The sequence below is a fragment of the Capricornis sumatraensis genome, chromosome 5, assembly GCF_032405125.1.
Source record: "Capricornis sumatraensis isolate serow.1 chromosome 5, serow.2, whole genome shotgun sequence".
Classification (NCBI taxonomy): domain Eukaryota; kingdom Metazoa; phylum Chordata; class Mammalia; order Artiodactyla; family Bovidae; genus Capricornis; species Capricornis sumatraensis.
This window is the reverse complement of record NC_091073.1, coordinates 55464175-55478205: the sequence shown is the minus strand read 5'-3', so window position 1 is coordinate 55478205 and position 14031 is coordinate 55464175. Positions and strand designations below refer to the sequence as shown.

The window sequence follows — 14031 nt, the reverse complement described above, 5'->3', positions numbered from 1 at the left end:
TAATCACCACCACCACCACTATAGATAGATAGCAATGGCCATCGATAGGGTTACCATACATCTGTCTAAACTGAGACACTTTCAGGAGTAAAAGGGGGCATTGTTAATGGTTCCACTGGGATGACGGACATCCACAAGGACTGTATTGGGCCAACTGGGGTATCAAGGAGATGCCCTGTAAATCATGGGCTTCCTACACAGGATCTTCCTGAAAGGACTGAGGACATGAATAAGTGGGCTAGAGAGAAGATTTTGGAACCTCTATAGATTATATTCTGGGGACCAGTAAGATCATTCAAAGGGAAAAGTATAAAGTGAGAGGAGAAAAAGGGTCAAACTAGATCCATGAAAGGTGTCAGTGGAAAACACTGGAAAGCACGGGAAAGTGCAGATCTTCAGTGAGGGGTGGGAGCACAACTCTGGTTGGCCAAGTTTACGTGAGAATCCTTTAGGATCCTGTCAGTGAGTCATTGGTGGTTAAATTAAGCAAGTGTACAACACTCTGCACTGGACATTCTGGAATGAGGTTTTAAAAGAGCCTTTCCTTTGTCTACACACAGTTGAGTCAATCTGGCCTCTTCAAAAATAATCTTATAAAAATTAAGGGAAAAATGGTCAAGGAGAATCAAAAGCACAAAAAATAAAAGACTCCAAAGAATGGATTTCTATCTGCCATGATTAGCATCTAGTCCCAAAGATTTGGTCCAACCTCACAAGTTATTCTGTGTTTGTCTTTTCTAGCCAGGCACCCAACTCACTGTGACAAGAAAGAATTCTAGGGACTCCTATCGTTTTTTTTTTCTTCCTTGTAGGCATGACCTAGGGAGAGAAAATCTACATTGTAGGGCTCTATGTGGGCCTCTGCACTTAAGATACACACCTCATGCAGACCATCCAGTTAGGGCGGATGCTAGAATGTGGGAGGAAATGCCTGGGATTCACCTGGTTAAGAGCTAAAAAGGCATCAGTCAGTCTACAATCCCAGAACAATGCAAGAACAGTGTAAAGATGGCAACAAGAAGACCACTGCCTGACCAGAGGACCATGGGCCTGCTTAGGGATGACCTCTAGGATAGTGGAAAATAAATGACTGGAAAGCAGGTAAAAAGCCAGGTGGGAGATCTGGGCTGGGGAAGAGGTATTGTAGAAGCCACCGCTGAAGTTGAAAGACTGGATAAATTCTTAAAAATAGGACTAGGCAGCTAGGATGGCTTGGGCGTTGCCTAGGGTTAAAAAATAAAAGAGAAAGAACAGGAAAAAAAAACAAAGAAAAAGCCTGATCATCAAATTCAGAAGGGAAGCCAAGGAGAGGTCTGCATTAGAACCAACATGTTCAACAACCCAGAAAGACTGAGTAAGAACAGGAGTGACAGGAAGCCTCCAGCTTTGGCAATATGTAAGCCAGAATTATAACCTACTCCTGTACTTACAACATGCACAGTCCCTCAAATAAAGAATCTGTTGTATGAGAGCTTTGACAACCAGATGCTCAAATCCAGACACTCTCCCTCATCTATTTCTGCTGCAGGAACTTGATGTGTCAAAGTTCTCATGACAGAACACAGAGTTTCACTAAGGAACTCTTCTATCACTCACGCTGAGTGATGAAAACAAGTGTATCCTCAGTGACGAGTTCAGCTGTGGAGTAGTCACAGACCAGCTTTAGAGAGAGCTCCTCTGGTCACCAAAGACCAATGGTGATTTGCATCAATTGCTTAGTCACTGGGAAAAAGACCAAGAACTAAGTGGAAAAAGGACTGACTGAGGAACCTGATCTCCTATGAACTGACTTTGGGGAATTAGTTATGCTATTTCCCAAAACTGACACTTTTTCATCTGCAAGGCAAGGGGGTTGGAATAGATGAGCTATGTGTCTTCAAGCTCCCAAATCCCACATTTGTCAAACGAGAAACATGTGAAACTGAAGTGATCATCTTGGGTAACAGTGGTGCTGCTCCCTTATGTAGAGCAGACACAGGAAAGCTATGGTAGAAGAAAAAAAAACATACATCTTTTAAGCCCCACTTGTGGTCAGTGTAGAATCTCTTCACCCACACAACGATTAACTCAGGATTGTAATGTATTTTTTCTGAAAACGAGTCTTAGCAACTTAGTTGTGAATAGATTACCTATCTGGAGAACTATCTCAGCCACGATATAAACACTGTATTAGGCAAAGGATGCAAAAATATTTTCCAATACCCATGACTAGGAAGGCACACTGAGTGGTATTGTGTGAAGAGTAATGAAACCAGGCAATCTGGTCTTCATTCCCAACGTCTATTCATCTCTCCATAGTTTAATTGTCCTAATTGTAAATGAAGAGGTAAGCCTGGAAGACAAAGTATCTACTCCAGGGCAAAAAAAAAAAAAAGCTTGTTATTTTAATCTATTATTTTTCTTTGCAGTGTGTCACTGTTGTCAGCCACGCTTACTTTCTAAAATCTCTCTCTTCTTATTCAAAATTTATCTTAAGTTCTTAAAATAAGAGAATATTGGAAGAGTCATATTAGACATGAGAAAGAAATTCTATTTCCCTTGACAGAGCATCCATGTTGCCAAGGGCCTGGGAATCCATGAAGATGCCATCTTCAGCTATGAAACCACCAGGACTAATGAGGAGTTCATAAAGGAGGAGCTGAGTGGCACCATAAGCCCCCACCCTAAAGGGGAACTCACCCTGGAGGGAGAGCTCCTCTCAGTGATGCTCAGGTTTCATTTTCTGTTTTGCCTTTTTTCTTGCCTTCAGGGTGAGTGCATGAACAACCTACCACTGTCAGTAACCTTTCACATTATACTCCGAGATTTTCTAGAAGAGGGAGGCAAGTCGAAAATCACCCCTGCAACACACATTTTCTCCATCAAATGAGATTCACTGTACTAGATTAACTATGCCTATTCAAATTTAAGCCTTCCGTATTTCCCATCTTTGCCTTCCAAGTACTTTTATGTTAAATGTCATTGCATTCCATTCAAATCAACACATAAATATCAAGCTCATATAATTACTGTAGGTTTTTTTTTTAAAGGATAATTGGGAGTAAACTACTACTAACAAGCAATACCTCCACACTGGACTGACTCATTCCTGTTTCTCACTTGTTTCAAAAACACCCAAGTCCAAGATGAACAGCTTCTGCTCTAGATCATAACACAGGAAGTTACCAACCAGGAGCTCCAAATGAACATTTCTAGCTATTTCCAGATATCTCCATCTGGATGAACACGTCCCAGCATTAAATTCAGCATGCCTAAACCCACATTCTATCTGCTGGATCACAACAATATCTCTTCTTTCCTCTTTCTGGGAAAGTAACTATGACCCTTCTATTCATCCCATTCATTCAATGCATCTGTCTGCAGTTCTTGGACATTTCTACTCTGTGACCTCTCTTATGATTTCCACCAGTCTCATCATCTTTCACCTAATCTCTCTCCCTGCCATCAATGTTTTCATAATCCCAAATCGTCTAAATGTCATTGCTCAATCAAGCAATTTAAACGATAGAGCTGATTCTTTTGTTCTTTTGTATAAACTTTTCAAGTTTTACTCTGTCTGGTAAATAAAACTCAGACTCAGTGCATCACCGAAGGCCTGTGCTATACTATGAAACTCCTAGTCTTGTCTTCTCACTACGCTTCGTTAGCTCAGCTGGAGCCTCTCTACTTCCATACCATTCCTTCTGTTCCCTGCATCTGAACTACTCTCTCCCAGTGATGGGTGACAAATGTAACCCAGCCTGCAAGGCCAAGATCATTTCTATCTCCTCCAGAGTGAGTCATTTCTGAGCCTAATACTCCACAGCTCTGCTCCCTGAAAGACGTGCATTCTGTCTTCCAAAAAAATAAAAATTTGCATTTTTGTATTGTTCCAAACACATGTCTATTATCTTGTTTTAAATTTTCAGTGCTTCTCTTATCCTATGCTTGTCTTGTATTTTGCACTCCTGCCGCTGAACTAGGAGTTACCTAATCACATAAATGATTCCTACAAATGTTAGCTCCCATAATGCCTTGCACTCAGGAGCTTCCTGATAGCTTTTCATTGTTAAAGCAATTATTGCTAAAGTGATTTAAATGGAAAAATAAGCATGAATGGATGGCTTCCTATGTCATGTTATTTCTTTAATAATCACAATCTTTCTCCACTCTAATGGGTGAAATCTAGAACTCTCTCTTATGAATCATGAGATGGCACAGGTAGTACATAGTGAGGGAGCTGAGAGTATAGGACATGTGTACTTGAATCCTGGTTCACCCTCAAAATCATTGGATGGCCTTGGTACTAACAAAGAATCTTGGTACTAACTCAAACAATCATTGGATGGCCTTGGCCTCAATCAATATCCAACTTCTCTTCCTAAGTTTACATGAGATAAAATGTCTGGAATTACTCCCACATTTGTTAACAAACTCCAAACTGATTTTTATGACATCTCATATACGCTTGATGGTAAGTATCTGCTGGACAAAAAATATAGTTGGTTCTTACTGGATCATTTCCGAAAATGGTGCTGCTCAGTCTCCCATTATTCAAGCAAAATACACTCAGCCAATAGCAGCCAACTTTGCCACTCATCAAATTACAACTGTATAATGAGGCCAGCTGCTACCAGACACACCTTAAAACCCTTTGAAGCAGCAATATGGGCAGCAGTCCAGCCTTCACTGTCAGCATGGTTGATGAGGTCTGCAGGAACAACGGGCTTGGATGTGCCTTCATGAGGCTCTTCTTGATCCAGGTCAAAGATGGCCAACCCAGGCTCCTCCTGCAACTTGTTTCCATGAGCTGGGGCTCCATGGTACATAAGAAGCTTGAGGCTGTCCACATTACCAGTGTCCACGGCTGCATGAATCGGTGTCCAGCCATCCTGAAAATAAAACGACCAGGGGGAAAGAGTTGATTACAACATGAATGTTGAGAGCAGTGTTATTTAAAGTTCACATCTAAATATTCTTGGCCATGGACCACTGAGACAGGAAAAGCAGGCATTCCAATCCTGAATATCATCAATGAGCTAGGTTCTCTCAGACCTCTGTCAGTTAGTGCCTTTTCCATTGCTCTGACTCATGTCTGCTATTTTGTAAGAGTTTCTTCTTAACACTCAACCATTTGGAGTGAGTTAGTACTACCCAGCCTGGTAAATATGCATTATATATGGTAAAAGAAAATCTCAACTTAATATTATGAAAGAATGAACTTCAGCATACACATTTTAAAAAATGTATATCCAAGTATAAGAAGCCAGTTCTATTTATAGGGAAGAGTGCTAATTCTAGTCATCTTAAAATTTTATGCCACTGATTCCAGAAGGAAAGATTCTAGATCATATGGAAAAGGCAGACATAAAGCGAAAACAAAGTCAAATAACTTTACGAGATATCTATTGGCCTCTATGGACCTCTCTGGGATTGCAGATGGATACTGGTAAACGCAAGCTTAGAAAATATTCCAACTAAAATATTGGGCTCATTCTCTAGAACATATTACTTTGAAGCCCCAATCATCCACTTAGCTGGTTGTTAGAACAGACTCAGAATTTTTTTTTTTTTTCCGGGTAGCAGTTCTCAAAGTGTGGTTCCCTGATCAGCACCATCAGCACCACCTGTGAACTTGTTAGAAATGTAAATTGTTGAGCCTTATCCAAGACCTACTGAATCAGAAATCTCAAGGGGTGGGGCCCTGCATTCTGTTTTAGCAGCCCTCTGGGCAACTCTGATGCACTAAAGTTTGACAAACTCTATTCTAAGGAAAACCTTGATCCCCTCTGTAGTCTCTCATTTTTATATATAGAGAGATCTGCCTTCTACTCAGGTATCCATCTTCATTAGATTTTTAAGACTATCATAAAAGAATTGATGATTATTTTGGTGATATGTATTTTGGTTTTATTTTCCCTTTAGCCTTTTTTTTTTTTTCATTTGGTATTTCATGCTGCTACACTAAATTTTTTCCAGTGAATAGGATTGATGCTTTTGAACTGTGGTGTTGAAGACTCTTGAGAGTCCCTTGGACTTAAAGGAGATCAAACCAGTTCATCCTAAAGGAAATCTGTCCTGAATATTCATTGGAAGGACTGATGCTGAAGCTGAAACTCCAGTACTTTGGCCACCTGATGCAAAGAACTGACTCATTGGAAAAGACCCTGATACTGGGAAAGACTGAAGGTGGGAGGAGAGGGGGACAACAGAGGATGAGATTGTTGGATGGCATCACTGATGCGATGGACATGAGTCTGAGCAAGCTCCAGGAGTTGTTAATGGACAGGTAAGCCTGGCAAGCTGCAGTCCATGGGGTCTCAAAGAGTCAGACATGACTGAGTGACTGAACTGGACTGAACTGAATTGATAGTACACTTAAAAAAAAAAATAATGAGTAGAAGACAGAGAGGAAAAGAGACAATAAATGATAATAATCTACATTTAGACTGAGTCATCTGATCATTTGCTAAAACCTGGACATTGTAGCTTTTTCTCTGGCTCTGTACTTCACATCATCGGAATCAACTTGGCCAAGGCAAGACCATGGCTGGCAGTAGCTGGAATATCATACAGTCCTTGGGAGTACCCCAGGCAGGCAAAGTGTTTCATAGCTTGTTCTTTGTTGGGCTGTGGATACCTTTCCTTAGGCATCAGCCTTAATTAAGGGCTAGAGTGTAAGTGCTCTTGACCTTCCTTATATTACAAAGGCCATGTAATCATTTCAGAAAAACTTAAAATCCTGTATTCCCCTTTGATTTCTTATTAAAAGTTGTGAGAAATAATTAATTATTCCCTTAAGGACCTTTATCAATTATGCTATTTATCTCTGTACTTTGGAGCCTCTGTACTTCTAATGACTTCACTCAGTTTATCAACAATTAGCTTGAGAGCATGGATTTCTGTGTTCTCTAACTTATAGGATGTGACTTCAATTTTTATGTCACACTACTTATTTTTCATTCAGATATTGATGTAAAATTCATTCCTTTTTCATATATAAGGTAGAATTTTATAATAAGTATGTGTAATACCACAGATTTCTTAAATATATAAAACAACATGAAAAAGAGTAACATTGGACTATTTTCTCAGATTTTCAAAAAATAAATAGAAAGTAAAGAAAAAAAGCTCTAGCCATAGGACTCAATGGTAAAATGTCTATACCTAGCTTATATTACATCCCTGATTATACTATTATTTGTGGATTTACTTTTGAAAACTTAAGAAAATCCAGTATCTAAGAGTGACCTTAAAATACATAATATAACTTTCTATCCTAGAAAATTTTAAGGGTGATTCCTGTGAAACGGATGCACAGTATAGTCAATTCGCTATGAACAGAAGAAATCCAAGGTTCAGATAATCTTTGGCAATTAAGATGTCTACACTTGTCATTCATCATGAATATGCTATAGGATGGTAATTACTACACTTTTAACATTCTGGGAAACTGCAGGAAAAAACTCCTGAGCCCAGTGAAGAGTGGGTCCCATAAACCTGCCAGCCTTTAGATGGGCCCCCACTGAAGAAATGCATGTCAGTGTGTGAAGGGCTGAGTCTTGGTCTTCAAGTCTATCATGATAGGATGATAAAGGCCAACTAGGGAGGGCGAATGGAGGAACTTGTTTTAAATGCATTTTTGTGTGCTGAGCCAGAAGTCTTATCAAAGGACTCTTCTTGTGAATCAGACTCAGTTTCTTCAGTTTCTAAATCTGGCTTCACCTGTGCACCCTGTACAGGAGGCAGCAGGACTGTATGGGATGGAGTCAAAGCTACTTCAGCCTATTAGTTTCCATACTGGACTTCCACACACAGTGCTTCAAGTTCTGAGGCAAATTAGACAATGACCTTGAACTCTGTGAGATGCTGCATAATCTCAGCAAAAACAAAGGTCAGCTCTGTGAGGAATAGTGAGCACAAATAACCTTCCTCTAAGTCCTGGCAATGGGCACTGTCTTGCCACAAAACTGCTTCCTGTTTATACACATTACAAATGAGCACTACCGTGGATGATGACGACAACTCAATGACAGGTGACCTTTGTCAATGGCTTACAATTCCCTGGTACTACACCGACTACCTTTAAAAAGAAAGGCTAACTAACAAGCTTTGAATAATCAGATGAACAGAGGTCAGACCATGAGGATCCAACATATTCAAAGCAAAACAACAAAACTTTAAACAAAACAAAGCAACCTGTATTTTAACCTATTTTATTTTTTGAACTGCAGAGTTTGCAGACATATTGTAATTAGAGGACAAAATATAAAATACAGGTACTCACTCTGGTTTTTACACTTCGGTCAGTTCCAGCTTCCAACAAGAGTTTAATACATTCTTTATTTCCATTTTTACAGGCCAGGTATAGAGGTGTCTGTCCTCCATCAGCAGCATGATTAATATTAGCATCATATGCAATTAATAATTCTACACACCTAAACACAACAGTATGATTAATTATGTACAAACTTGGTTTGATGTCTGAAGTACCACCTGACCAAGATATTAAAAAGAGCAAATACTGCTAGAGGAATTCTGCATCTTTATTTATTACATGAATTATTATATATATATAATCTCTATTATTACTGGTCTTATTATATAGATACTATTTTAACAAGGCTGGAAGATATTTTAATTACTCCCATGAAAATTTCAAATAACAGCTTTGATCAAGGGTGAAGACCTGGTTTATGACACTTCTCTGTAAACAACATATAAAAGTAGAGTCCTTGGAATGTGTTTAACTGTGCTTGACATATATATTATTTATGGTTCAAAATAGTTTGAACCTTGAAGAGAGTCAGGCTGCTGAGTCATTCTGAGATTTTCACTTGAGAAAATAATTATAAATAGCGCAGACAGCAGGGCACCATGTGCGCAGACCGAGGAGAGGGCCGTTTGGGGGAGAAACGGCAGCAAAGGCTGTTTTGTTCCCCTGAAATGGGGCTAGTTTACAAGGAAAAAAGACACAGTTCAGCAGAAATGCACTGCCCTGAGAATCGGGAAGGACAGCAGTGAGGTGAATTCAAGACTTCATGGCACTTAGGAACTAACTATAGTTTGCAAAATCAAATGAGAATAAATTCAGAAAAGAGGAATAAATCATAACCAAATGAAGAAGCAATGCACATCTTTGGTTTTTTGCTCAGAGGCAAGCGTTCTCTTGGCTTCCTTTGACAACATTTGATTTATTTATACATTAGAAAAAATAAGTTACTTATTGATGTGTATCTCATATACATTTAAATTAACCAAGCCTCCCTGCATTTCCCCAGGGTTCTCCCTTATTGGCAAATCCTTCCATGCCTCCATCCATGCCTCCATTCCCATGACTGCTACACGATCCAAGCAAGTAGCCCTACAGAACGCCTACTGGCAGTAAAGGCAAAAGTATAGTCCAGAAGAAGAATCTTTCCTGGAGGACTTAGAATACATGCAAAAAGGCAGCAGCAAAATCAATAGTTCTGATCATCAATAATAAATTCAGAGTGATGAGATGTATGTTCAACATGCAGAAAAAAAGTAATACATATATTAAGGATGCATTTTGAACTTTTAAAAATTCATATTTACAAAGAATGACAGCAGTGTGAAACTGAAAAACCTTATGTCAAGAATTCTGAGATTTGTTAATTGTTTAATGCTACTTAATGTTTGTTAATGAAACATTTCTATTCGGATGGTAAAAGTTAAAAGTTGAAAACAGCTTTCATTCTCCGTAGACTGCCATTTCAGTACAGGCAAAGAAAGCAATTTAGCTATATTCTATCAATATTATTATAATATCACTTGATTACAAAAAGTTATCTCTCTATTCAACTGACTTATTTAAGCAACTGAAGAAATCACTGCTAAACTTACATATCTAATTATAGGCTCTTTTTGATTTTGTGCTCTAACTTCTTTAAGCATGTAAGTTCCTGCTTCAATTTTTTAAAAAAATGATAAAGTATGTTGCATACTTGAACAATTTATAATAACGTGTGTGTGTGTGTGTTGAGGTGGTGGAAAATAGTGAACAATGAAGTGTGTAACAATCCATTATATAACCACATACACAGTTGACTGTCCATATGTGCAGGTTTCACATTTGCGAGTTCAACGAACCCCAGATGGAAAATATTTGGAAAAAAATCCTAGGAAGTTACAAAAAGCAAAACCTGAGTTTGCCACATGCTCGCAGCGATTTACATAGCATTTACATTGTATTAGGTATTATAAGTAACCAGAGATGATTTAAAGTGTATGGGCCGGGGGGTGGGGGGGATGTGCGTAGATTATATGCAAATACTGCAGCATTTTATGTAACAGACTCAGAGCATTCTTGCATTGTGGCATCTGTGGGTGGTCCTGGAACCAATCCCCTACAGAAAGGAGGGATGACTTTATGCTGATAGGCTAAAAATAATCTTCCTCTTCGGAAGCAAGTTCATTCACACGAGGTTTGGAAACAGCATATTCCTCTTCTTCACTTCCCAATATACAACTATCTATTATTAAGAAGAGCAAATTTAGGATCCTCCTTTGCACTTAAATTCTCAAAGACGTTTAGTTGAATTTACTTGCCAAAGGATCTTAAGTACTAGTTTACACATTCAGCCAGAACTAAAATATATGTGCAAATCATAAAGAGGCTCTTTTCATGAGGGGAAAAAAAAGGATTAAGAGCATCACTTACTTGAAATGTCCCTGAGCAGCTGCAGCACACAAGGGTGTGAAGCCATTTTTATCAGCAGCATTGACTTGGGCTTCTGCATTCAGCAGCAATCTCACACAGTCTATGGATTTTAATAGAAAGCCATTTTAATTTCCCACTTAGATTCACGATGAGCCAAATTCTATACAGGCTGTAGACAGATACTAACCCCAAGGGACCTCTCTCATGCACAGCTCATCTGACATTTCTTTCAGGGTCGATATAAGATTCCACAGGCTATTATGAAGGAAAAGAAGCCTCTTTCCCCCAGGATCATATACCCCAGACTCATCAACTAAGACAAGGTTTCTTTCATTTTGGGGGGGCACCCGGGGGAAGAGTGACTGATGAGTGAAAGGAGAGTCATATGTCAGAAAATGTTTTACCAGGTTTTTCCATCAGACAATCCCAGAAAAAAATGTTACTGGATGGAAAATAAAATTCTTTGACTAAATTGATATACCATTCTTTGTATTTAAATAGTTAAATCTTACTTTCTGGTGTTTAATTTAATCATTAAAATGCTTTCATGTTGTGGTTATCTTAGACTTAACTCCCTGAATGAATATTAAGGAGAACCTCCAGAAAGTCACCAGACTCAGGCATGAATACCACTTAGACCTCACGTTCCACATGTTATTTACTAGACTGAATTTCTCTATATTAGAGGAAATTCCTACTGTACTTTGGAAGAAGTACTCCAAAATACTTTTAAAATAATTGAGTTCTCATATTGTAGTTCCCTAGAATCTTCTATGCAGCCCACTGGAACACATTGAAGCTCTGAAAACTTCCAAGAAAGCCACATCATGTGAATTCGCCAGGATCGCATGGCTTATATCCGCCTACTATCTAACTTTGCATTTGCCATCAGGTCATCTCTTTCTGCACTACTGTTATGTTTTAGTGTGTCTGACTATAAGATTTGCTTTTTTAAGGAACAAGATTAATCCCCCAACTTCATCAGTATGTCGTGTATAGTTGCACAACCTCTCAGTTCTCTTAAAAAATTCAAATAACTATAAATTGGTTCTAACTACAGAACAATTTCAGACCCATGACCTTTCCTAACTACTAAAACTTTCCCTCACTGCAGCATATGCTAAAGCCCTACGGCTTTACTTTCACAGACATCAGCCATTTCTAAGAGACAAATTAGGGCTATTTTGTCCTGGCCAAAGCGATCACAGATGGGGGCTTTATTTAAAATGTGTTTTACAGTTACTAGACCCCAAATTTCTAGGCATACAATACATTTTACTGTGCATAAAACAAAGACAACTTTTTGCTAGCTGCAAAATTTTACATTGTTACCGAACTGTCCAAATTGGACTTTTAAATGTTTACAAAACTTTAAATCATGTAAAAAAAGTTTTTTATTTCACCTGGAAGAGAAAATGTGAAATAATAATTTTGCTCATAATAATGGCTACAGTGCTTTTAACTCTTCATCCTTTTGCAAGAGGGTGATACAGTGAAGAAGGTGCCATCATTACCTGTATGTCCATTCTTAGCAGCAGAATACAAGGCAGAATGGCCATCTTCACAGGAGTAATTAATGTCCAGTCCTTCTTCATTAAGCAGCATTGATAATAAAGTGACATTTCCCTGGGCAGCAGCTTGCTGAAGAAGGGTGGGCCTGCCAGCCAGGGGGGCAGGACCACCACTCATTAGCAAAGGGGTTAGGGAGGGTGACCAGCCTGTGGGTTAAAGTGACCCTAGTTAGAGAGTAGGAGCAAGGATAAGAGACAGATATTAACCATTCCTTTCCAAATTACACACACACACAGACACATGAACACGTACCCCTAGAGGATTATGTGGTTTCTAATATGACCAATCTGTTAATATTTACTTTAGCATAAATCTGTACTGTTATTTCAATCTTATATCTGCTGCTAGTTAAATTAATATACACTGTGACAAATTATTTTTAGTTGTGAGTCTTGTACAGATAAGTGTTAAAGTGGTGATTGGTTTCAGGAAACAAGAAGGCTGTCTTGTTTTAAAAACAAACTGAATTTTAAAACTATGTACAGATTTTCTCAGTTATTAACTGAAAGATATCTTTAGGCATAAGATAGAAATAATTCTAAAAAATAGAAAATTTCCTTTTTTCTACAATGTCTCCAAGGTACTTAATTTATAAATTTTGTATAAACCATTGAGATGGACCAAATACCGTGAAGGAATATTTACATTCTTTGAATTCTCTTATTTGGGAAGAAAAATAGTGGGCGGCCAACTACTATTAAGTATTCATAGAAGCATGACATATATAGAATACACCAGCACAAATATTCAATACACAGTGGAAGACTATATCATCTGGCCATCTTCACATTTTGTACCAAAAACTTTTAATCAGCTAACAAAACAGGACACTCTACCATATAATTTTAACAAAAGCCATAAGAGTTATCATAGTTAGGATTTCTCATCAGTATTTAGCAGCTTTAGGAGAGAATCTGTTAAGTGTGTGAAGTCGGCTGCATATAGCATGGAAAATTTTCTGAATTCTTCCTTGATCAAAAGGCTGTAAAAACAGTAAAGTAAAAATGTTTATTTAATGTAATATATAGGTATTTAGTGTATTTTAGGCTTAAATATAGTTAACTTTCAAAATAAGTCATTTTTCCTTCTTCCTTAAAGTCTGAAAGTAAAGCCCCAAAAATCTGAAAGGAAAGTTGATGTGTATATGGGGGTATGTGTGCACATATTCACTCCTGGGGTACACTTTCTACATCTGTCTAGTAACAGTCTCTGTAGTAAGATACGATGGTCGATTTTTACTATGCCCTGCATCTTTACTACCTCGGTACCGGGATAATATTCTGAATACATGGGTGTTATAGTAATACATAATAAACTCATCATTGAATCTTAAATTACTGACCTTAAATTATTTCAGTAAGTATTAAAAAGGTGAATATCAAAGTATTCCTCAGAACTTTAAAAATTCTTCAGAAAAACACCAAAGCAGTTTCTACAAATGAAACTGACTGCTTATCAGAAACTGGATATTATATCTTCAATTATTTGGATCTCTGGGTAACTTATTGCTTTTACTCAGACTATAATAACATAAAATTCAAATGCTCATAAAATTAGATATTTATCTAAACTTTATGATATTTTCCCATTGATATTCATTAGCTCTTCTTACAAAAGTAACATTTTTTACTTCATACTTACAAGAAGGCTCCTCTCTGGTACATTTTACCTTTTGTATTTTCTTAAAAACAAACAAAAAAACAAGCCCACAAAAATTAAATCAGTACTTATTAGAAATGGATGACAAACAGAGAAATTATAAATACCAAGGTATGAAACCTTGACTGCAAAGCAAA

General features: G+C 37.9%; 1 protein-coding gene across 1 annotated transcript in view; it reads right to left on the bottom strand.

The window, feature by feature from the left end:
* CTTNBP2 (cortactin binding protein 2) overlaps window positions 1–14031 on the bottom strand; it is a 172050-nt gene that overhangs the window by 69052 nt on the left and 88967 nt on the right. Inside the window, exons 5-8 of the mRNA XM_068972796.1 lie at window positions 12178–12381; window positions 10664–10763; window positions 8267–8417; window positions 4623–4871 (exon numbers count right to left, since the gene is read on the bottom strand). Of these exons, the coding sequence (XP_068828897.1) occupies window positions 4623–4871; window positions 8267–8417; window positions 10664–10763; window positions 12178–12381 (704 nt within the window). The remainder of the gene's footprint in view (window positions 1–4622; window positions 4872–8266; window positions 8418–10663; window positions 10764–12177; window positions 12382–14031) is intronic.